At 41.8% G+C, this 26,119-nt stretch overlaps 2 protein-coding genes across 3 annotated transcripts in view; one reads left to right on the plus strand and one right to left on the minus strand.

The window, feature by feature from the left end:
- The window catches only part of dhrs11a (dehydrogenase/reductase 11a), a 127,754-nt gene that overhangs the window by 87,847 nt on the left and 13,788 nt on the right, over positions 1-26,119 (plus strand). The window contains exons 6-7 of one of the 2 annotated variants that reach the window (XM_068008185.1): positions 11,707-11,836; positions 25,934-25,998. In XM_068008185.1, the coding sequence (XP_067864286.1) occupies positions 11,707-11,836; positions 25,934-25,951 (148 nt within the window). In that variant the 3' untranslated portion in view covers positions 25,952-25,998. The remainder of the gene's footprint in view (positions 1-11,706; positions 11,837-25,933; positions 25,999-26,119) is intronic. The other variant, XM_068008184.1, reaches the window with a different exon arrangement.
- Positions 23,225-26,119, minus strand: part of si:ch211-283g2.1 (sodium- and chloride-dependent GABA transporter 1) — an 81,471-nt gene continuing 78,576 nt past the window's right edge. Inside the window, exon 13 of the mRNA XM_068008181.1 lies at positions 23,225-25,219. Within this exon, the coding sequence (XP_067864282.1) occupies positions 25,073-25,219 (147 nt within the window). The 3' untranslated portion in view covers positions 23,225-25,072. The remainder of the gene's footprint in view (positions 25,220-26,119) is intronic.

The raw sequence follows: 26,119 nt of genomic DNA on the forward strand, positions 1-26,119 counted from the left end.
TTCTGCCATAATATGCTGTAAAGGGGGAAAATAAGAGCTAGTTAAAAAAAAAAAAAAATTCTTTCCTGTAGGTTTTTTCATAACAAAATGATCACATGGGGCTCGATGTTAGCAGGGCTGCGGGTTCGCAGCAGGGGGGCTATTGGTGAAATTAGTCTGCCACCCGCGCAATCGCAGCCCAATTGGATCCACTTACCTTGTCTTCCGGGTTCCCCACTGCTGAACTGTGCATCGGGCGGGATGCGCATGCGCAGTAAGATCTGTCAGCTGGAGGAGCTCTATTTAAAGGGGCAGTCCTCCAATGACAGATGCTGCAACAAATAGAAAAAATTACAGCATGGAGCAGCCCAGTGGGAAGGCTGCTCCCAGTTTAATGATGCCTCACTCCAGGTATCAATAGATGGGGTGAGGAGGAGGGGGAGGACAGAGATCTCCCCCCCCGGCGGGCGGGAGGAAGCGGCCTGCCTCTGCCACCAGGAAGGCCTGGCTCGAGGTGGCAGAGGAGGTCACCAGCACCACCAACATATCACGCACCTGCATACAGTACAGGAGGCGCTCCAATGACCTCAGTAGGTCAGCCAAAGTGAGTACACTTACTCATTCCCCTACACTCCATCTGCCACATCACCCCACCCCACACCTCCTTCAGCACTGCCAACCCTACTGTCACATCACCCCTCATACCCACTCAAACTTCATCCTCATCTTACCTGCACTTACTCACCTCGCCAGTACTCATCCCGCCACTACCACTCAACCCAATCCTCATACAATCTCATGGCTCTATCTCATACTCACCCTCTTGTGCATCTCTTTCACGGTCAGCCTCACTCAACCTGCCACTACCTATGCTGCAGCCACAGGGCATGCATCACATATGTGCAGTAGGCAGCGTAAGGCAAACGTGTCGTGAGCATAAAGGGGATGCACAAGGGTGTTTGAGGGTTTGTCATGGCTTTTACTTATATTGAATTTCTGACTAACTCACATTCCATATTATATTGGCACCACTACTGCCACGTCTTTGCGAATCTTGTCTGGTTTGTGCAATAATGCCCTTTCCTGAGGATCACTATGAAGACCCACCACTGATGCCACCCATTGTGTCACTGCAGAGTGGGTGTAGGTGTATTTGCAGGGCTCTTTTGTGCAGACTGCTGAGAGACGTCGGCGATGTCCCCGGTGGCACCCTGGAAGGATGCGGAGGAGAAGTTGTTGAGGGCAGTGGTGACTTTGAGAGCGACAGGTAAGAAGATGGTGCTCGGGCCAGCCGGGAGCAGCTCGGCATGAAGGAGGCTGCAGATGTCCACGACTACATGTCGAGTGACTCTGAGCCTCCGTGTGCACTGCTGCTCAGAGAGATCCAGGAAGCTGAGCCTCGGTCTGTGGACCCTGTGGTGAGGGTAGTGCCCTCTGCGACGCATCTCTCTCTGCGGTTGCCCTCCCTCCTGCTGTGCAGGTGGATGTGTCACAGCACTCTGTTGTGGAGCTCCACGTGTCAGAGGTGGACGGCGAGGCTGGTGATGCTGCTCGCCCTCCGAGAAGGTCATGACTGCAGCTACAGCGGCCCCCATCCAGAAGATATACATCTGAGGGGGTCCGCGAGGTAGGTAAGTGTGTCCTCACACCGGGGTTGCGGTTCCAAGTTGGTGAATTTTCTTGCTAGGAGGAGGGTGGTGGAGGCCAACCTTTGTCCAATGTGACGGTGTGGCCACCTGTCGAATGCACCTTTTCAGCTGCCACAGGCTGCTGGCTGCAACACCTCCGTTTGAACTGGGAGTGTTTCCCCCAGTATGGGAAACAGTCTCAGTTCAGTGTAAAATCCCACCCCTCCTAATAAAACAGCTCAATCAGGTCTGTAAACGACCTGAACAAGCAACATAAATACTTTCAAGTTGCATCCCGCTGGCTTTAATTGCCTACAGGATTCCCACCAGTGGGGGCTGCGCGCGCACGCCGGTGCGTCAGTGGGGAACCCGGAAGTGGTCGGGTTGGAGCCGGGCTCCAGTCCCGCTCCGGGATTCCCCGATTTTCGGAGCCCCCCGCCAGGAACGCACCCGATAGCGGGTGCTAAAATGATGCCCATTGTCTTTCATATTATTAACTCCCATCAACTTGTAATTTATTTGAGTGATCTGGGCAAGAATGGAGATGTTCAGGACAGATTCTTTGTAGCACCTGCTGCTTGCTGGAATGATGTTGGGAAAACAATTCCAAATTGTAAAAAAAAGTTTCCCATATTATTACAGGTAATGACTTCCTGTCAAAAGGTGGTGTGGCTATGGGATTACAACTTTGTAAACAAATATTTATATTCATCTCCCAGTCTGTGATGTGTGGGCCTGGAATATGCCATACAAAGTCTGTGTTGCGCTATTTGTTAACACATATTGTCCACATGGTAAATTGGTGATTTCTTATAAATGGAATCCCACCATTTTAAGACTTCTTTTAATGTTTATTAGATGCTGCAGTTTGTTTAAGTGTCACTACTGATAAGATTCTGTCTGTCAAAAGTTGACTCTATAGTATCAAAGTCAAACCAACTAAAGGGAAAGAAGGAACTTGCACCTTATCACATACTTAGAATGTCTCAGTCTTTCACATTGGAAGTGCTTAAGTAGGGAGTTTCAGGATTTTGACCTAGCGACGATGAAGGAACGGCGGTGGAGGGAATGGACATTTAAAGTGGTAGATGAGCTGCCGATCAAGCGGACTGCTTTCACCTGGATGGTGTTGAGCTTCTTGAGTGTTGTTGCAGCTGCACCCATCCAAGCAAGTGGAGAGTATTCCATCACACTCCTGACGTGTGCCTTGTAGGTGGTGGAGTGACTTTGGGGAGCCAGGAAGTGAGGCCACTCGCCGCAGAATACCCAGCCTCTGACCTGCTGTGGTAGCCACGGCATTTATGTGGTTGGTCCAGTTGAGTTTATGATCAATGACAACCCCCAGGATGTTAATGGGTGGAGGATTCAGTAATGGCACTGCCACTGAATGCCATGGGGAGGTGGTTGGACTCTCTTGTTGGAGATGGTCATTGCCTGGCATTTGTGTGTGTGAAGTAAAAAGTATGCAGAGTTTTATGTTCTGTAGAATTTTCTCCTTCCTTTTTGGCCACAAATTTCTCCTTCAGATTTTAAAATAAAAATTGAACGTTCCCTGATTTTTATAACTGAAAATGAATAACTCGAGGTGTGAAGTACTTACTTTTGATAATTTTACGGAATTTCTCTGCAATACTGTGAAAAGCATAAACAAAATCTCATTCTCAATGCAAAGTTGCTGTGAAGTGAATTCTACATGGAGGTAGTTGTGTAGTGCAAATCCAACTAGTACCAGCATCAGACCGAAATACACTGTTGTATTTATTGCTGCGGTAATGTGATAAACTAAACCTGGCTGGACCCCTGACGTGGCCTTCAATGATTTTTTTTCCTGTTGATGTCAGGGATGAGGTACACTAATACAGTAACATAATGTTGCTGCGTAGGAGTTAGCCATAGCTTAGAGGTAGCACTCTTGCCTTTGCGTCAGAAGGTTGTGGGTTCAAGCCCCACTCCAGAGACAAGCACGTAATCTAAGCTGATGCTTCAATGCAGTACTGATGATGCGCTACATCATTGTAGATGCTGTCTGCGGATGAGACATTAAATTGAGGCTGAGTCTAGCCTCTCAGGTGAGTGTAAAAGACCCCATTGCACTATTTGAAGAGCAAGGGAGTTCTTCTGCTGTCTTCGCCAATATTTATCCCTCAACCAACACCACTTTCTAACAAAAAAATAGATGATCTGGTTATTTACCTCATTGGTGTTTGTGTGTAAATGGGCTGCCGTGTCTCCCTGCACAACAGTGACTCCCCTTCAAAAAGAAGTACTTAATTGGCTGTGAAGTGCTTTGGAATGTCCTGAGGATATGTGAGGTGCTATACAAATGCAAGTTCTTTCTTTCCATGTTCTCTGCAGGTAGAATTAAAAGGTGCAAGGTATGGAGATACTGTGATGCTGCACACCCTGATTGATACCCATTTTGGTATCCTTTCTGGTACTAGAATGAAAAATAAGAATCTAATCAGTAGGATTTTTTTTAGCTAGTACAAAATACCGTGCTATTTCCTGGTGAATAGTTGTGCCAATGACAGATCACTTTTAATCCTTCAGTGTTGATGTTCTCACACAGCAACTGAAAAAGAGCTGGCAGTGGGTATTGGTCATAAGGTTAGCCATCGTGGGCCACAAATACTTGCTGAAAACTGAATTAATTCCCCCCACACACAAACTGTATGGTATGTATTATAAAACATAGATATTTGGAAGTGAAATGAAAACGGTCATTTCAGCATAGAGGTGACAGTTAAAAAAAAATTACTCAATGTCGTGTTTGGTGACATCATCTGTGTCTCTTGAGATTACGGTCTTATAATGACTCTGGTGTATATTATTCTCTGCTTAATAATTTCATATCTTGTGTCCAGTAATGATCCACCTCAATTCAGAATGACATAGTTCTCGTCAGTCAGTGATTTGCCTCCACTTGTCCAGTTGTTTCACACTATTCTTTGTCTAGTGATGTTGACTTCATTCATCTAGTAATTTTGATTTTTGTTTTCAATGATTTTTGCCGTAACTCACCCAGTGATGTATTTCTTTCAGTGATTTTGCTGTCATCCAACCAGTGATTTTTGTATTTCTCTACTGAATGATGTTGCCGCCATTCATCCAATGATTTAATATTTCTCTTTTCAGTAATTTTGCCGTTTATTTTTTTTGAGGACTTGTTGAGTTCATCTAATTTCTCTTAATGATTTTGGCATTGTGAATTATCTAATATATTCACAGTTCAACCATTGGATTTATCTTTATACATCAGTTGTGCCATCGAATTTGCTTTTTGATTGATGCACTGATCTTTAACAACACTGCATGATCATGTGGTTTGTACAGTGTCTTGAATGAAGATTCACTCAGTGCACTGACTCACTGGTAGCAGTCCTCTTGTACCTGAATGCCTACACCTAACCATTTTACGTTCTGGTTGTCAGCATGAGTGGATGTTTAGTTCTGTTCACTGCTGATGAACATTTTTGTGCAGTGGTAAAAGTTGCTACAACCACCGTTGCAGAAGGTACACTGCAGGAATTGAGGATGGTGAAACCTCACATTTGTACAATGGTAAGCGGTCAACTGACTTTGCAAGTGATGTCAGTGGATTGTGAAGAGATCTTGAGTGATCTTAACAAGATGCAATAATAAAGAAGAGTTATTGGAGCAATGATTTTCAATATCACAACCCAACAGTATGCACTTGAAAATCATCATGAATTGGGTGCTAATTTTGCATCTTTTTTCTGTTTTATTTTTTTCTCCCCTGTATCTGACCTTACCAGAAAATGGGCTGCGACTCCAGCACCTGTGTCTCTGTGGCTCAGCCAATGGGAGGTGTGTTTACTGTTGCTAAAATAAACCAAGCCGTCATTCTCAATCCAGAGGTCGATTACCTCACCTGCGATTCACACTATAAATTGCTCACTCCTATAGTACGTGAATGGCAGATTTGTGGTAACCTCCACTGTTACTTAAGCATGTAACCATAGAAGAGGTTAAGACTTGAGATAGTCAGTGCACACCCACACCTACAATAAATTCTAAATTTTACATAAAGCTTTTAACATAGCAGAAAGTCTCAAGTTGCTTCACAGTTGAGAATCCGACCCTAGAAGGAATAGGTGGGAAATTAGGCAAGACTGTCAAAAGGGTAGATATTAAGGAGGCTTTTGAAGGTTAGAGAAAAGTAGCAAACAGTACAGATTTAGGGAGAGTTTGTAGGAGCAAGATAACCGAAAGCAGTGCCACTGCTGGTAGAGTAAAGGGAGGGGAAAATGCACATTAGGCCAGAGTATCGAGTAGCTATTTACTATGCCAAGTTCACTGAGACGGCATTTGTCAACAAAACATTATTGGACTGGAATACTAATGAGCTGTTTGAAATGTAAAAGGATATTGTGTCAGTGATACCAGTCAGTACAATGTCTGCCTGTGTTAACAAAATAGTTAGGAAACAGGAGCTGCTATTTAAAAGACAGAGCAAATAACCAATAATTAACTCCTCAGTGCAGGCCTTACTGGTATTAAAGTACACCATTTAATCAGTCTGCCGTTACTGTGGAGAAAATAGAATAATTGGATGATAAGCTCTTGAATGAGATATTAATGATGTGGAGATGCCGGTGATGGACTGGGGTTGACAATTGTAAACAATTTTACAACACCAAGTTATAGTCCAGCAATTTTATTTTAAATTCACAAGCTTTCGGAGATTTGAAACATTTGCCTGAGGAAGGAGAAAATCTCCGAAAGCTTGTGAATTTAAAATAAAATTGCTGGACTATAACTTGGTGAGATATTAATGAGCATTTCACTTGCATATATAAGTGGATATTAACGGTTGTGTCTGAGGTATATATTAAATATCTTCATTGTCTGTGATCTCCATGCCCCCTCCCCCCCCAGGCCAATATTAGCATTTCAATAAAGGAGCATTAATGGTTGCCTAGCCACAAGTAAACGAGTATTAATTTGTCAGGCACATGAGTTTACTGTATTGCAGAAAAGAAAGGGGTGGATTTTTTTTTTGAAGTTTTGCTTTGGCTGCATTCAGATGTGAATATATAATTGTCTTTGAGTTAAATGGTTAGGAAAAGAGAACAAAAACTGCAAATTGCAGCCAGACTGAAGTCTTTAACAAGGGGACTGGAAAAGATTAAGATTAGTTTGTGCGTTCTCCTGCATATAAAATGGATGACAGAGATAGCAAGGATTGGCCTTTCCTGGGACTGGGGAGACTGACTTGATGAAATCTATGAACAGGTTGCTGCTGTGTTCATATAAAAAGCTAGATTCTAGTCTTACATTTTGATCAAAATGAGAGTGAGACTAAATGAGACTTGAATAATAATCAGGTCTCGATAGTTTTAAGAAAATTTGTCAAATGAGGCAGACTATGATTCTATGATTTATTTGATATTTATTATATAAATTACGAAGAATCTACATCACAAACACAGGCCATTTGGCTCAAGTGGTCTATGATATTTATACACCACACGAACCTCCTCCTACCCTAATTATCTTTCCCCATCCAACCTCATGTTCCTCTATTCCCTTCTCCCTCGTGAATGCATCAAGCCTCCTCTTCAACGTTATCAATGCTATCTGCTTCAACCACTCCATGTAGCAGCATGTTCCACATTCTCACAACTCTCTGTCAAGAAATTCCTCCTAATTTCTTTATTTTATTTGTTTGTGGCTATCTTATATTTCTGCCTTTGTTCTGGACTCAACCACAAGTGCAAACCGTTTCTATGCATCCACCCTATTGAATTCCTTCATAATTTTAAAGGCCTCGATCAGGTCTCCTCTTAGTCCTTTATCCAAAGAAAACAGCCCCAACCTGCTTAATCTTTCCTGATAGTTCCATCCTCTCAATGCTGGTAACATCCTTGTAAATCTTTTCTGCTCTTTCTCCAGTGTTTCAATATCCATTTTGTTGTCCGGAGACCAGACTCCAAGTCCTCCAAGTGTGGTTTAACCATGGTTCTATATAAATTTAACATTACCTTCCTGCTGTTGTGTTCTATTTCTCTGGAAATGAACCCCATTACTTTGTTTGCACTCTTCATGGCCTTATCAACTTGCGTTGCTACTTTGTGATTTATGTATCTGTAATCACAAATTTCTTCTGCTCTACCCCATTTAGTTTCTTACCTTCCAAGTAATAAGTGGCTCCCTTATTCCTTCCAGCAAAATGAACTGCCTCACACTTTGCTGTATTAAATTTAATTTGCCATTCATCCGCCCACTCCGCAAGCCTATTTACGTCTTCCTGTGTTTTGGTGCAGTCCTCCACATTATTAACTATACCCTTCAATTCGTTATCTGAAAATTTCGACACCGTACTACCAACTTCTGATCCAAATCATTTGTGCGTATGGTGAACAGCAATGGTCTCAGCAAGGACCCCTGTGGGACACCACTTCCCACTTTCTGCCAGTTCAAGAAACTTTCTTGTCAACTTTTTAAATTATAATTTTCTATGCCCACATTTATGATGGAACCTGCTATGTAAACTTACTGCCCTGTAATTATACCCATCCACCAGTGGTGGTGCTGTGGCTCCTCAGCTTGCACTGCAGTGAAACTTTAATGTTGCAACCAACTCTACTGTTTCCCAACTTGCTCTAAGTTTTCATATTTAACTATAAACAATAATATAAAATCAAAGTATTGTGTAAAAATGAGAGAATGTATGACTTCAAATTAGTGATTTAATTATGTCTGTACATCCTGGTCCAATTATCCCCCCCACCCTGCAGTCCCATTTCACCTGGAAACTAGTTTGTCTGGACTTCTTTTGCGCAATGCCATGGAAGATCAGTTAGTCTTCATTAACAAAATTAGTGTCTTAAGTGCCATTTTTGAACATGGCACATGAGATAAAGCATGAGGCAGCACTGGTTTCATTCATTTTCCTGAGGGAGGTTTTCTTTACAAGCTATCAGTTTCTATATCTCAAAGCTTTGTTAATGGATCTGCTGCTGAAACCCTCATCCATGCATTCATTACCTCCAGACTCAACTATTCCAATGCTTCCCTGGCCAGCCTCCTACCTACCACCCCCCCGTAAACTTGAGCTCATCCAAAATTCTGCAGTCCTGTGCAAGAACGATGCAAACATCCTGTGTCATAAAATACGTTTAAATGTTCTATAAAAAATTATTATTCACAGATGAAGCTTTTTCTTAAAAAAAAATCTAAGTACAGAATGAACTTTTTCCTGTCCTGTGCATCCTGGTCCAATTGTCCCCCTGCCAGGTATTTGTGCGGTCATTACAACATTTTTTGATCTTAATCTGGAGCTGCTGTCATTGCATAACCATGTGAATAACATGCCTTGTACATGTGACCTACACCCAGCACATGTTGGAATGGAGAGGCCTGTCTATAGGTGAAGTAGCTACAGTAACTTGGCACCTGTGTGTACCAGTGCTCAGCCCACGTGGAACTTGGTCTTTATTCGAATGTGTGAAAGAAAAAATGCTCAAGACTGGTGCTGAAGTAAAGTTTAAACTCATGAAATTAAATGTTGGATTCCCATTTAAACTCGGCAAACCTTGTTTAATAATCAGTCGCACGCTCAATCTCAGCTGAAGTTAGACTGGTTCAGAGTTAGTGCAGTGCCATCGTGGCATTGTATAACCTTCAGGGGCTGGTGTTGTATTAGTGCTGGATTCTTGTCCTCTGCTACCAGAACCTGATGTTTTCTGTATTAGTTTATATGTGTAAGTCAGTGAAATGTTTTTTAAAAATCACAAAACCTATATATACAATATCAACATTCATTTGTGTACACAGCATAGTAAGTGTACACCTGTAAAGTTTTGTTTTAACTTTTGATTTTAGAGAAATATTTAAGTTTACACATTATTTTCTATGGCTGTCTGAGTACTGTAGCGAAAAGAGAAAGTTGTCCCAAATTAGTCCAAACTACAGAATCTTATAGAGTCTCCAAATCTTTTTTTTTCTTCCCTTCTTTCTCTTGGCAACTGGTTCGCAAAATGTTAAAAGTTACAGCCTCTCCTTAAAAGTAGCGTTTGATTTTTGAAACATATGGAAAGGGTTAGTTTACACAAGGATTTTACCCTGTATATTGGCTGTACATTGTACATGTGTTTATGTAGCCTGTATGGAGCTGATCAAGAGACATTAATTTGAAGCTATTACCTATCAGTGATTTATTCTGTTATTTAGACTCATTAACTAAACTTCCCATTCTCATTTTCAAAGTACAAGAAGTGCTAAATCAAGGCCACTGGTTTTCTGCTTTCAGTGGAAAATCTGACAGAATTGGGCAATATGATTGCTGCCTGGATTTTCAATTTTGTGCCAGATTTCCTGGAAGTTTCCCCAGCAGGCCCGCGTTCTCTCTGCCAGCCCGCGTTCTCTCTGCTTGCCGTGTGCTGGCCTAGTAGCCATTTTTTGCATATGAGCCTAAACAGAGGAGCCAGGTTCTGCCCTCACCCACTAAAAGAAAGAACAGAAAGAATTTGCATTTATATAGAGCCCTTCAGGATGCCCCAAAGCGCTTTACAGCCTACAAAGTACTTTTTGGAGTGTAGTCACTGTTGTAATGTAGGAACTGGCCATACTTTTGTGCTTTCCAGTCACCGGATAGCAGTCAGGATCAGGGTCCTGGCTGTTCATTCCCTTCCCAACCTAGGGGTACTGAGGCCAATTGTCATGCCCTTTCACTGCCCCAACTGGGATCAATAACCCAGCACAGGACAGGTATCAAATTCGTAGTTTATAATGGCCCAGTGACACATCAGGCAATGCATTTACTCAATCCATCCACATTCTCATGGCCCCACCTCATGGTGAGTAGATATTCCTGTGCTGACCACTGTATGATGTAGAGCTCCACTCTGGAAGGTCCATTCCCTCCACCTTTATTTTTAGTTTTGTTGAATTCACAAATGAAACATTGAAAAAAGTTAACAGAAAATGCTATCCTAATGTCCATTAGAGTGATTATTGAACATTGTTCCTAGCAGTGCTTTACTTTCTCCCAAATAGATTTTCTATCATAGCTCTGTCTGGCCCAGAGATAGAACAGAGTAAATTGAATTCTGTAGTTAAACTATAGGTTGATATGTATTGACATGATTTTACTCATCAAGGAGATGTCACTGCTGAAGAAAGGAACACTGTTCTCCTTTTGGTTTCTATTACCAGCATGAGGCATGCACAGGTTAGCTGGAGGACGAATCTCTTCCGAAACTGGACCAACAATGTAACTTAAACAAAACCACAGGTCGCCTGCTATTCTCTAGCCTAACATTACATTTCCGTTTCCATTTCCTTGTGGCCATTCTGAGTGAGATGCCAACTATTATTGAATTGTGGTCATTTTTGTGGTGTGGACTTCTTTCCATGAGGCATGAGGCTTCCAAACTCATTTCACTTGGGATCTTTACAACTGGCAGAAAGCGGCATTCACCCCATCGGCTGGGGCATCAAATGCACCCGGACTCCAAATGAGGGAGAGTGCCAATCAGTTGCTGCCCTTCTATACTGCATTAATAAAACGTTTCATAAACTTATGTGAACACCAACAACAACTTGCATTTATGTAGCGCTTTTAACGTAGTAAAATGTCTCAAGGCGCTTCACAGGAGCGATCAAACAAAATTTGACACCGAGCCACATGAGATAAGAGGACGGGCGACCAAAAGCTTGGTCAAAGAGGTGGGTTTTAAGGACGTCTTAGAGGAAAGAGAGGTTTAGGGTGGGAATTCCAGAGCTTAGGGCCTAGGCAGCTGAAGGCAAAAACTAGGATGCTGCTCCTGTTCCCTGATCTGTAATAGACACGATTGACTGGGATGTGAACAACATAATAATTAGAATCTAATTACATTGAATTAAATTTAATAAACTTTTCATTTTAATGCCAAGAGGATGAAATGGACTTAAAATTCTTTTTCAAAGGAAATCCATATTTTGATCAGATTTTACAGATTTCAGCAAACGAATCTGTGGGAAGCCAGCACTATAGCAGCAGATAGTATTCACTGGTTGTGTTGTAACTTTGTTCCAAAGTCAACATTATAGGTGTCCCTTTTATAACCGCTTCCATTCTCTCTTTTTCCTCCAGCTTGGTTGGTCATATTACACACCCTGAAGCCGAGTTCTACTTTTACGGTGTGAGAAAGTATGCTGTGACTGCACTGACAAAAGGTGTTCAATATGAACTGCATGATCAGAAGAGCCACATTCGTGCCACAGTAAGTCAACACTCAATTTAAACAAATTAAAGCTCAGGCCTTAAAGGGGAATGAAATCTGTGCCCTCCTTGTACATGAATCATTCTAACAAGATTGAAAGAAAACATTGCCTGCATTTTTTGATTTATAGAGGCTAACTTTCATGGTGATTTAACATTTTTTTCCCTCCATTTTAACATGTATTTTTCCTCATCTTCTTTAGGGCTCCTCATGCCACACACAGGCTAGTTGGGTATGCACCCAGGCCTCTTCTGGTCTCATTCATGAGATGATCACTAGAAGGTACAAAGAGCAGTTCAGGGTGACTTGTTCTCTGGATTTATTTTTGGTCTCCCCGTTTTGAGGAAGTGCCGAGATTCCTCATGGCCCCTCCCAGTGATAGTATGATTAAGATATATAAAAAAAACTGCCTTACGGGGTTTTATGAGGCAAGGATTCCAGCCTCTGGCACTTAGTGGTGGCATATGTCTTGAAGCTCTTGTGGCATCATCTAACTGTGTGCAAATTAAATGTGGTGACAGAAACTTTTGTTTGTGATAAGTTACATTATAATATTGCATGTTTACACATGTCAAAACAGACATTAGGCTATTTGCATTAGCTCATCCTACATTATATTTCTTTACCCAAAGGGATGTTGGACTGGTTGAGGCAGAGACTATTGCAACTTTTAAGGGAAAAGTGGATAAATATTTGAAGCAGAGGGAAATACACGACTATGGGGAGAGAACAGGGCAATGGGGTTAGTTTTGGGTTGCTCTAGCAAAGAACCAGCACAGACATAATGGGCCGGATGGCCTCCTTTGTGCAGTTAGCTACTATGGTTCTATCACACAAAAAAGGAAATCACCTGCATCTCTCATGAGATGTTCCCAGGTATTATCATTCCTATAAGTGTCAGCTTAACTCAATGGTAGCACTCTCACCTCTGAGTCAGAAGGTTGTGTATTCAAAACCCACTCCTAGGACTTGAGCACTTAATCTCAGCCGTCAGAGGTATAATAAATTGGATAGCCAAGTGTATTAGGATAGAATACTAGAGCCTGGTCTTCAGTTGCTTCCAAGCCTTTATTCACAGAGATCCACGTTACCCACTGTGCTCCCCTAGATAAGCTCTCATATAAATGGTTACACAAGAGTCCCCAATTGATATGCACCACCTGAATACAATTAACACTAATTGATATAAATCATATAGATACAATTAACAAGAAGTGCTGACTTTTGGCTGCTGTTTAGGCTGATGCCCCATCTGCCTGTTCAAGTGGATGGAAAAGAACCCATGACACTATTCAAAGAACTGAGTTTTCTCTCGGTGTCCTGGCCACATTAATCCCACAACTAACATCATCAAACACAGATTAACTGGGCATTCATTCATTTGCTTTGTATAGAACTTTGCTGTGCGCAAATTTAAATTGGCTGCTGTATTTGTCTACTTAACAACAGTGACATCAAAAGTAATTACAATACCACCATTCAACCTGGCGTGTGAGTTGGATGTCGGTGAAAATCCCACCAGCCCCTGCAAAGTCATTCATACCATGAAACTCTTTGTCGTGATGGTTGTAAATCCGCACAGTGCCCTCTGCTGCGCTCTCAATCCATTACCAGCCTTTGTTCCTTTTATCTGATGTTTTCTTTTCATGTTCCCACAAATTCTTGACATCCCACCTTCACCACGCCTTCTCCTTTCCTCCACTAAAAGTACTGCTGATACCTTTAATTGTGACACTGCTACTTCTACAATCTCTGTACGTTCTGTACACTTCACTTTCAGAGCATATCGCCTGGATAGGTGGAGACCGAATTTGCTTATCATGTGTTTGAAAATACTTCAATCTGTGCTTCCGACATATGCTCGAAGATCAAGGTATGTCACACAGATACTAAAAATACATTTTAACAGGTGGGGAACAAGCAGTGAAGAAAGGAGTGAGGATTATATAGTGACAGTGATTTCATTTATGTTACCTCACAATCTCTTATTTGCATGATGGCACTAGGACTGTTTTCCCATATGTGCGCTCATATACCAATATTTTATGCCACTGTGATATCTGATTTTCAATTTGTCACTTTAGTTTATTCAAAGCATGGGGTGGGGGGTGCGGTTAACACTTAATTTAGAATTTTATCATTGAAGAAAGAAAAAGGGAATATGGCAGCATACATTAGCTTAAAAAAAAAGAGACTCACATCAGGATTTATATAGTACGAGTCAATCTCCCTTAGCATTGCACATGGGGAGTGAAGACCAAGTGTAGTCTTCGTGGTTAAAGGGTGGGGTATAATTTGACCAGGGCATGCAGACATAATTCAGTCCCCAATTTAAAGTCATGTATTCTGTCATTTTTATATAATACTTTGATTTGATATTATTTATACTTAAAGCAATTTGGAAAGCAAAGAAGTAGATTGGTTGGAGCATAGACGTTTCTATGGAGTGCAGGCTGGGAGATGCCAAATTGAGTTCATACAGCACCATCACTGGCAGGAGGGTGCAATTATAGTGCAACAACTTTACATAGACAGTTTCCAATATATATGTGGACATGGTATTTTATAATGGAAGTGCGAGCAGATGTGAGATCTTTAACACATTATGTAGATTGTACATCAGAATAAGACACGTTTATAGACATAGTATGTTACTATTAGCACAGTGTCATATACACAAGGTGAGAAAGGTAGGATAAGTGTGCATGAAACACCTGAATGTTTGTTGTGTAAGGTAGAGACAGGACAGACGTCCTGGCTGAAGTCTCGCATATCTAACAAAGGGAAAGGGGCTGGGGAGCCTTTGAGAGGCAGATTGAGAACAATGGGTGGGGGCTGGTTTTTTGACCTTCATTTTCATTTACACAAAGAAGTACCCCATCCTAGGTGCAGTTGCTAGAGGTTGATCCCTAGTGTCAGAGGGTTGAGTAATGAGGAATAGCTAGAAAAACTCAGACTCTTCAGCTTTCACAGGTAGTAAATAAGAGGAGACCTTATTGAGCTGTATAAGATACTAAGTAAAATAGAAAAGGTTAACTCAGATGAGCACTATTTTACATTAAACCATGACTGCAGGACAAGGGACATAAGTACAAACTGATAAAAGGCAAGTTTAGGACTGATGTCAGGAAGAATGTCTTCAAAGAATGAATGATTAATACCTGGAATGGTCATCTGGGTAGGCTGGTGGAGGTAAAAAAAAGTTGAGTCAGTGAAGAGGCAGTTAGATGTTTTGATTGGGGGGAGGGGGGGTGAAATTGTACATTTCTGTGATAAGGTAAATGAGCTGAATGGCTTCTTTCATCTGCACATCTTTGAGGCAGATATTGCTAATAATGGTGAGCAATATCTAAAGTCTGACTAGTTTCAGCTTGACTCAGTTGATAGCACTATGGCTTGTGAATCTGAAGTTTATGGATTCAAGACCCAACTTGGGTCTTGAACACATAATCTACGCTGAAACGTCAGTGCATTATGAGGTAGTGCTGCATTGTTGGAAGTGCTGTCTTTTAGATTACATTACAGAGGCATTAAACAGAGGCTCTGTGTACTGTTCAGGTAAATGTTAAAGATCCCAAGACACTATCTGAAGAAGAGCAGGGCCATTCTCCCATTGTCCTGGATAATCGTTATCCCTCAACTAACACCACTAAAACAGATTAACGTTTGCTGTTTGTGGGATCTTACTGTGTGTAAATTAGCTGCCGTGTTTGTCTAACTGACAACTGTGACTGCATTTCGAAAGCAACTCATTAGCTGTCCTGAGGATGTGAAAGGCACTATATAAATAGAAGTTCTTTCTTTATAGCGTGCTATTTACATTTGCTGTTATTTTAAATGGCAGGTGGCATATTCAGAAGGAAGAGCGTAAGAAATAGGAGCAGGAGTAGGCCATACGACCCCTCGAGCCTGCTCCGCCATTCAGTAAGAACATGGCTGATCTTCGACCTCAACTCCACTTTCCCACCCGATTCCCTTAGAGTCCAAAAATCTATCTATCTCAGCCTTGAATATACTCAACGACTGAGCATCCACAGCCCTCTGGGTAGAGAATTCCAAAGATTCACAACCTTGTGAATGAAGAAATTTCTCCTCATCTCAGTCCTAACTGGCCGACTCCTAACCCCGAGATTATGCCCCCTAGTTCTAGACTCTCCAACCAGGGGAAACAGCCTCTCATAGAAACATTAAAAAATAGGAGCAAGAGTAGGCCATTCGGCCCTTCGGGCCTGCTCCGCCATTCAAAATGATCATGGCTGATCGTCTAACTCAGTACCCTGTTCCTGCTTTTTCCCCATATCCCCTGATCCCTTTAGCATTAAGAAATATATCTATCTCCTTCTTGAATACATCTAATGACTTGGCCTCCACTGCCTTCTGTGGTAGCGAATTCCATAGGTTCACCACCCTCTGAGTGAAGAAATTTCTCCTCATCTCAGTTCTAAATGGCATATCCCGTAACCTGATACTGTGACCCCTGGTTCTGGACTCCCCAGCCATCGGGAACATTCTCCCTGCATCTAGCCTGTCTAGTCCTGTTAGAATTTTATATGTTTCGATGAGATCACCTCTCATTCTTCTAAACTCTAGTGAATATAGGCCTAGTCGACCCAACCTCTCCTCATACGTCAGTCCTGCCATCCCAGGAATCAGTCTGGTAAACCTTTGTTGCACTTCCTCCAGGCAAGGACATCCTTCCTCAGATAAGGAAACCAAAACTGCACACAATACTCCAGATGTGGTCTCACCAAGGCCCTGTATAACTGCAGTAAGACATCCCTGCTGCTATATTCAAATCCTCTTGCAATGAAGGCCAACGTACCATTTGCTTTCCTAACTGCTTGCTGCACCTGAATGCTCGCTTTCAGCGACTGGTGTACAAGGACACCCAGGTCTGGTTGCACCTCCCTTTTTCCCAATCTATCACCATTCAGATAATAATCTGCCTTTCTGTTTTTACAGCCAAAGTGGATAACCTCTCATTTATCCACATTGCATCCTCCTCACAGCTCACATTCCACCCCAGCTTTGTGTCGTCTGCAAACTTGGAAATGTTACATTTAGTTCCCTCATCCAAATCATTGATATATATTGTGAATAGCTGGGGCCCAAGCACTGATTCCTGCGGTACCCCACGAGTCACTGCCTGCCACCTGGAAAAACTCAGCATCTACCCTGTCGAGCCCCCTCAGAATCTCATGTTTTAATGAGATCACCTCTCATTCTTCTAAACTCCAGAGAGTATAGGCCCATTCTACTCAATCTCTCCTCATAGGACAACCCTCTCATTCCAGGAATCAATCTGGTGTACCTTCATTGCACCACCTCTAAGGCAAGTATATCCTTCCTTAAGTAAGGAGACTAAAACTGTACACAGTACTCCAGGTGAGGTCTCACCAAAGCCCTGTACAATTGCAGCAAGATTTCCTTACTCTTGTACTCCAACCCCCTTACAATAAAGGCCAACGTACCATTTGCCTTCCTAATTGCTTGCTGTACCTGCATATTAACTTTGTGTTTCATGTACAAGGACACCCAAATTTCTCTGAACACCAACATTCAATAGTTTCTCACCATTTAAAAAATATTCTGTTTTTCTATTCTTCCTACCAAAGTGAATAACCTCACATTTCCCCACATCATACTCCATCTGCCATCTTCTTGCCCACATCTATCTATATCACTTTGCAGTCACTTTGTGTCCTCCTCACAGCTTACTTTCCCACCTAGCTTAATATCGTCAGCAAACTTGGATACATTACAGTCGGTCCCTTCATCTAAGTCATTGATATAGATTGTAAATAGCTGAGGCCCAAGCACTGATCCTTGCCAACCTGAAAATGACCTGTTTATCTCTACTCTCTGTTTCCTGTCCGTTAACCAATCCTCTATTTATGCTAATATATTACCCCAACCCAATGAGCCCTTATCTTGTGTAACAGCCTTTTGTGTAACACCTTATCGAATGCCTTTTGAAAATCCAAATATACTACATCCACTGGTTCTCCTTTATCTACCCTGCTACTTACATCCTCAAAAAACTCCAGTAGATTTGTCAAACACAATTTCCCTTTCACAAAACCACATTGACTCTGCCTTATCATATGATTTTCTAAGTGCCCTGTTACTATGTCCTTAATAGGTTCTCTGTGTAATTTGACTTTTCTACCTTAACTGAGAGCATGTATTATTACAGGACAACTTAGTTGGGTCGTCAATTTGCCAATAGGTTGAATGGTGTTTGAAAGCCACTTGTGGCTTTCAAACACCAGATCAATCACAGGGGAGTCCAGCACTCTACTGCTAGAGCAACCTAAGCATTTTGAGTTAAAAGAAAGGTTGCTCAATTTTCCCCCTGTTCACTCTTGTCTTGTAGGTTCTGAAAGCGGAGGACATTTTGAACGCTGTGATATATGCTCTCGGTGCACCACCTCATGTCATTGTAAGAGAATCTAGCTGTCAAATGACTGTTTGCGATATTAGCAGGCAAATACCTAGTGCATTGTGACACTTTCTCCTGACTGCTATTTTAACAAAGGCATTGACATATTTAATAAAAATATAGTAAACATGTTCTCTCTCTTCCTATATCACTGTCTGCTGCTAAAACCTGCACTTGACTCAAGAACGTAAATTGTGTCAAATCACCTTGTTGTTTCACTCCCTTTTAACATAATGGTGGTGAAATGATGCCAGGCTCATCTGGGTTGCACTGGACCACACAGGTCCCAGTTTGGCTCCTATCTGTATAGCTTCTGGGTGTATATTTCGCTCTATGTGTAAAGTTAGAGAAAATATTTTACTAAACTGGGAAGTTTATAATGACAGTTTAGTAAAAGGATTTTTCTTCAACTTTACGCACAGAGGAACATTTATACCCCATGGATTTGCTCTTCAGGAGGCTGCCTGTTTATTCAGATCCATGAGGTGCACAAGTTGGGATTATAAGGATCCCAATAAACCAAGGTTTTCGTTCAGCTAGTTCCTGTTGTCTGGCCATTGTATTTATCTGCTCTATATGCCATTATAAAGTGACTGAGAACTAACATTGCACTTTCACAATAAAGTACTGAGCACTTTATTGTTCTTTACTTTAGATTGGAGAAATCATTATTAGACCACTGGAGCAGTCAATTTGATCTCACTCATTCGAAGATATGGAATGAGGGAAGAAACTCATCCATCACTGCCAAGTGACTGCAGTCAAATGCAATGCTTTTAATGCTTGAGTCTTTGTTTTGGCTAATGCTTAGAGATATGCTCAATATTATACTTTTAAGAGCTGTACAATGATTTACCTGTTGGACAGACTTAGTTCCTGTCATAAATTACAGATGGTTTCTTTGTAAACCAGCAGTTATTACGTCACAAGTACTTTTAATAGTTTACTGGTGAGCTTACAGCTGTCATTTCATTACACTACCCCACAAGGGACTAAAACGTACGATACTACAGTCAACATAAAAAGCCTTGGCTTCTGTCAACCCTTGCTTTTTCATCTCCAGTGAAAGGAAACACGGGAAATTCAAAATGCTTAAAGAGAATAAATAAATTTGCCACCTGCTGACATGAAACCATTCCCTGGATTCATTACTTTGAACCAGTTTCAGGCCTATCATTGAGCTTAAGTCCTGCTCGTAAAGGGGTGATTTTCTGGGTTTGTTCTACTGGTGAGGAGTCTCACCCACTGGTTGTGCACATCTGGAAATCGCAGCCCAACTGCCTACGATTATGGACAAAAAAAATCATGGGCAGCGGTCCTGCAATTTCCTGATATGCTTAGCCAATTGGATGTGGGTCCCTGCCAGTATCACAAACTCGGAAAATCAGCTGTTTAGTTTATTTTAAGGAAAAAACAGGAATGTGCCTAGTTTTTTCTACAATTAATCAACAGATTCACACAGCTTTCAAATGTGATTTGTGAGAATAGAGTTTCATTAGCTGGTTGTTAATTATGAAGAACAATAGGCATTCTCCCTTTCCTCTTTAATAGTAGAAATTCACCCTCTCTTAGCGACTCAGCCTAAAACACACTGGCATTTATCACAGATAACTAAGGACATGTGAATAATTTCTAGTTTGTAATCCAATCTTGGAGTTCAGGTGATAAGTGCTTTCTTTGTTTCCCATTACTCTGTATATCTTTTTTTGAAAATCTTGTTTGAACTTAATTGCACTTGTTAGGGATGTTGTTCCTCCACTCTGCTTCCAGATAACACCTAGAAATCTGGTGCAGTGCTGAGGAAAAATGGATGCTACTCCTTTTTCTCCCATGCTGCTTCTCATTGGCACTGGGCTCGAACTTCCTTGTTGGCTATTTTGGTATCTGCACCTGAAGAGGGTGCACCAATGTATATTGCACACAAATGAAAATCATAGGGCATTGCACACAAATGTCCTCTAATAGGGCTATGTGCAGCTCAGGGACAGACTGCTTCTATAAAAACTTATTGCTGCAGCTTAGGTGCTATTTACCTTCAGGGACTGGTTTATGAGCATCAGGTGCTGAACATGTCGGCATGGCAGTGTGCAATTCAGGTGCGCTCCATCCTAATTGTCTCACAGCACTGGTCGGGAGTAATCGGCCCTAATCTTTAGCAATAACCGTTAGAGCCTATTAAGAGTCTGCAGCTTATTATAACAGTCTAGAATGAAATTTACCTGGAAATGCATTCAAGGCTGTAACTTGGTGTTGGGGTTCACAGGATTCTTAGAATCTCTCAATTGGCTCGTCACTTGAAATATTATTGTGTTTTGATATCCTTGGGTACAGTATCTTCTATATTTTCCATCTGTTGATGTATAGTTGCTAATTGGTGCCAGGGGACTATCTAAACCCTTTAGAAATATCTAATAACACTTCACTGATCATACCTAGGGGTAGAACTGTATTATAACAACAATTCAGGTTTCAATGAGGATACCTCTGCATAACTAAGGATATCCCAGTGATAGTGGTAACTGTGGCTGCATCTTACTGTGCATTGTCCCCACCTTGGTGTGACATTTATGACCTGATAACATAGCCAGTTTCTTCAAAAGATGGGTTATTTGATTTACTAGTGTACCGCATATCAACGATAGCTAGGAACAAGTTGGCTGACTTATTTTGTTGAACTGCATTGGCCAACTATACTTACACCCTTGATGCAGTACGTGCGCTCATATTATTCAAGTTGGCTACAAACAAGTTGGGTCTGATTAACTTTTTCCTCCGTATATAACAAAGTAACAATCTTTGCAGACCAGTATGATGCTTACTAACTTGCCTGTGCTGACCAAGAAAGAAACTAATGACTGAATTATGTATTGTTTTCTAGAAATAAATATTTGGATGCATTTAAAGTGCTTTGCTTAATTATTTGCAAAATGATACCTTTTAACAGATGATTTGATGCCAGCTTTTATGTTATGTTGTGAATTTTTCTAAGCTATTACATATATTTCCTGGTCCCAGCTGTGAGCCTGTGGCACTGGTCACCTGCAAGTTTTGTGCATTGATTGACCCCACAAAATCTTCTGGAATTGGCCTCATTATATATTCATTGTGAACAAACAATGCAACATTGATCTGCTTGATCCATCTGTGCACTGTGGATTGACTGATGTTGCCTGAGGCAGCTTGGAGTGAACCAAAGGTATAAACATTCAGGGCTGAGGTAACTTTTTTACTGCCACAGGAAGTGCTGTCCCAGTGGTGGGGATTGTCTGCAGGTTCCAACAGATGACACAGCTCCGTCCCTGGTGTCTCAGAGCCTGTAAAGGGCAGTTGTCCGCTGACATCCCGAGGTAGATGTGGCTGAGTTTGTAGACCTTGCTGTGTGGATAAGTGTAGGTGATGGCAGTCCATCTCTGATGCAAGCAAACCAACCTAGCAAACCCCCACCCCACCCCCTTTCATTCTCCTATTCCTAAAACCTCAAATAGTGTATTGTACTCAATCCATAGGAACATTTAGCTTCTCCAGCCTGTTCCACCATTCAATTAGATCATGGCTGATCTGTACCTTAACTCTACCAACCCGCCTTGGTTCCATAACCCTTAATACCCTTACCTATCCAATATTCCAATTTAAGAATTTAGGTTACAGGAAATTAGCAAATGGGGATGTTCGCTGATGATTGCACAGTGTTCAGTTCCATTCGCAACCCCTCAGATAATGAAGCAGTCCATGCCTGCATGCAGCAAGACCTCGATAAAATCCAGGCTTGAGCTTATAAGTGGCAAGTAACATTCGCGCCAGACAAATGCCAGGTAATTACCATCTCCAACAAGAGAGAGTCTAACCACCTCCCCTTGACATTCAACGGCATTACCATTGCCGAATCCCCCACCATCAACATCCTGGGGGTCACCACTGACCAGAAACTTAACTGGACCAGCCATATAAATACTCTGGCTACAAGAGCAAGTCAGAGGCTGGGTATTCTGCAGCGAGTGACTCACCACCTGACTCTCCAAAGCCTTTCCACCATCTACAAGGCACAAGTCAGGAGTGTGAAGGAATACTCTCCACTTGCTTGAATGAGTGCAGCTCCAACAACACTCAAGAAGCTCGACACCATCCAGGACAAAGCAGCCTGCTTGACTGGCACCTCATCCACCACCCTAAACATTCACTCCCTTCACCACTGGCGCACTGTGGCTGCAGTGTGTACCATCCACAGGATGCACTGCAGCAACTCGCCAAGGCTTCTTCGAGTGCACCTCCCAAACCTGCGACCTCTACCACCTAGAAGGACAAGGGCAGCAGGCACATGGGAACAACACCACCTGCACGTTCCCCTCCAAGTCACGCACCATCCTGACTTGGAAATATATCGCCGTTCCTTCATCGTCGCTGGGTCAAAATCCTGGAACTCCCTTCCTAACAGCACTGTGGGAGAACCTTCACCACACGGACTGCAGCGGTTCAAGAACGCGGCTCACCACCACCTTCTCGAGGGCAATTAGGGATGGGCAATAACTGCTGGCCTCGCCAGCGATGCCCACATCCCATGAACGAATAAAAAAAAACAGCCTGAAATGTGCCTTCCCTTCAGCCTCCATTTCATGTGGGCGCGCTCATCCCACGAATTCCCTTTGAGAACATCAGGGAAATTGTGCCTCACCTCATTTAACTTGCACATATTCTAATAGTCAAACGAAGCTCTCGCACAAGATGCTGGCCAAAAAATTCAGCACTTTGTGATTCGAGGGGGATATGTGCCATGGACCTTCATCTCATTTCTCGGCTCCAGTTCAGCTGGTCTGTGCCAGTGACAACCATCCAGCTGGCTGGAATATTTGCCCCAGCTGTTGCTTGATCTACTCAAACAGGCTGAAAACCTCTGCATAACAATCTAAATTTAACTGGAACTGAACAAAACAAAAACAGGAGTCGTTGAGGAAGTTTCACCTTAAGATCAATTGCAACAGAATTTATTCTTCAGCTGCTGATGGATTTCCAGAGCAGCTCCCTGTGCGAGATATATGCTTTATATAATTTCCAGATGATCCCATCAACAATATGAGAGTATTGGCTTTCCCCGTTGCCTTGTTGTGAAATGTCAGCTTTGTTTTCTCAGTGTTTACAAGAAAAATAGACTCTGCTTTACTGCATTTTTGAATCAGAGAGGGAGGAGGGAGGGAGATTGACCATCTGTGTGGTTCAGGAAGAATTGTCCTGTGAGGTTGGCTTTCCCGGCCTGCCAGTGTAATAGCTGCGGTCTTTGTCATCACTAACTTCCAGTGATGGTAGTAAGAAATTTATAAATTATATTTCATTTTGGAGAGGTGGTATTTAGATAGACAGGAGAACCGCTTCTCATCTCGGGAGCCACAGTGACAGATGGAACGTTTTGTACATAACTCCGTTTTTTTTTCACGCTTTTTGGCTGGAATGTAGGATGGTTGTCAATACTTAGGAATGCCTTATGAGCAAGTGTAAACAGGGTGACCAAGCACTTAGAGAGAGCCAACATGGATTTGTAAAGGGTAGGTCATGTCTACCGAATCTAATTGAATTTTTTGAGGAAGTGACTAAAGTAGTAGACGGGAATGTCTATGGATATAGTTTATATGGACTTTCAGAAGGCATTTGCCAATGACACAAAGATTGGTGGAATAGTAAGTTGTGTAGACAGGAGCATAAAATTACAAAGAGACATTGATAGATTAAGTGAGTGGACAAAACTGTGGCAAATGGATTTCAAGGCAGGTAAGTGTGAGGTCATACATTTTGGACCAAAAAAGGATAAATCTGAGTATGTTTTAAATGGTGAAAAGCTAGGAACAGTGAAGATCCAGAGAGATTTAGGGGGCCATGAATACAGATTACCAAAACGTAATAGTCAGTTTCAAAAAATAATCAAAAAGGTGAATGGAATGTTCGCCTTTATAACTAGAGGGCTAGAATATAAAGGGGAGGAAGTTTTGCTACAACTTTGCAAAGCTCTGGTTAGACCACATCTGGAGTACTGTGTACAATTCTGGGCACTGCACCTTAGAAAGGATATATTGGCCTTGGAAGGAGCGCAGCGTAGATTCACCAGAATGTAACCAGGGCTCCAAGGGTTAGATTATGTGGAGAGATCACAAAGTAGGCTTGTATTCACTGGACTTATCACCAGTTAGCAGGATCCAGTAGGTGTCCTCACTCTATTCCCATACAAAGGTCAATACTGTACCTCTGTCAGGAAATGTTATTTCATTAAATATGTTGTATAGACTGAAGTATGTGAACTAATGTAGGAAATAGGAACTGAAAACGTGTGAATGAAAATAGAGAGATTGAAGCAACTGTGTGCTAAGTAACAAATGTGGAACAAATCATTTAAATGACTAGGTGCGATGTAAGATTTTTTTTATTCTAAGGGGACGGGGTTTAAAAGCGACAAGAATGGTATAAATATAAGTGCACATTACATACACTGCACATTTAAACATGATCATCCAGCAGACTGCACTGCTCCAAAAAGGACACACAATGGAGTGCATTGGGCTTGTTCTGAACCCTGCTCTTAGGCCCATCATTGTGGAAAAGTACTGAGGAGGCCAAACACCTCCCCCTAGGGAGGAACTCAAAGCAGAACGGACCAGAATGGGTATGTTGCAGCATGGAGAAACTATGGTGCATGATGTGAATTACAGATGAAATGGAAATAAAGCAGAACTTTCTAAAATGTGGAATAAATAATCTCATCAAATTTCAGGATTACCAATCAAAGCTTTAGTGTTTTCAGAGTCATTCCAGAGTTAAATGAAAGTGTTCTCCAGTATTTCACCTTCCAGTGGTGGTGACCTATCAACCATTAGGACACCCACTACAGTCTCAGTCTTAGCAGCTTCCATCTGTTTGGAATCACACTCGAGGCCAAAAGGAGTGATTGATTTGGCTAATCTCTGAAATGGAGACAAATTAAAAGGTCAATTCAGATTTATGCACAGGTCTGAAAGTTCTGCCTTCAAAAATTGGACAATATTTACAAAACCTACAAATAAATTGGATACAAACTTGTATTGATTTTGGGAAGTGGAATTTTTATGCTCATTAAGATGAAAGACAGCAGTCTATAAAACAGAACAGGTTTTCACTTTTTGCCCCCAGTATCCGTGTTGAATTGTTCCCCATGAATACAGGCCCATGAAGGGCTCAGAATATGTTTTAACCCCAACCCAACCTTGGAACAGTTCCCTCACACCATTTTAATACTTCCATTTCCCACAATGATCTTTATTGCCTCTGAGTGAGATTCCCAATCCTGTGCCAATTTATACTAAATTCTAGTAAGCTTTGTGCTGTGGTGTTGAGCGCACTGGGAAATACATTGGTATTTACATTTCAAATGGACTCTTACAGGTATCAGAAAGCAGTGACCCTCGACCCATCAAATGGATTTGAAGAGTTTCACCCGGAGGTGAAGGGGCAGTGGGCAAACCCATTGTCACTCCAATCCCTCACCACAAGCTGTTTTATAATTAAATTGCTTCTGTGTTACACAAAATGGTATTGCTATTTTCTCAGCACATCAATAATTTCAGATATTAAAAAAATGTCAAAAGAGTTGGAAAATACCTGAAGCAATATGAGTGACACTTTTTTTGATCCATTTTAAGCAGATTTATGACTATTAGCAACCAGAGGAAATCGTCTCGATTGTTGTGAAGATGTTACAATGAAGGTAAGTTTCATGAAAAGAATACCCTTGCTGTTAAAATACTTAGAGGTGCTGTACACAAGAATATGAACTTTAAGCTTTACATTTGTGGAATTATTAGCCTAAATTGTGTGAGTTTGTGCTG

This window comes from Heptranchias perlo, chromosome 28 (genome assembly GCF_035084215.1).
Source record: "Heptranchias perlo isolate sHepPer1 chromosome 28, sHepPer1.hap1, whole genome shotgun sequence".
NCBI classification, from domain to species: Eukaryota; Metazoa; Chordata; class Chondrichthyes; order Hexanchiformes; family Hexanchidae; genus Heptranchias; species Heptranchias perlo.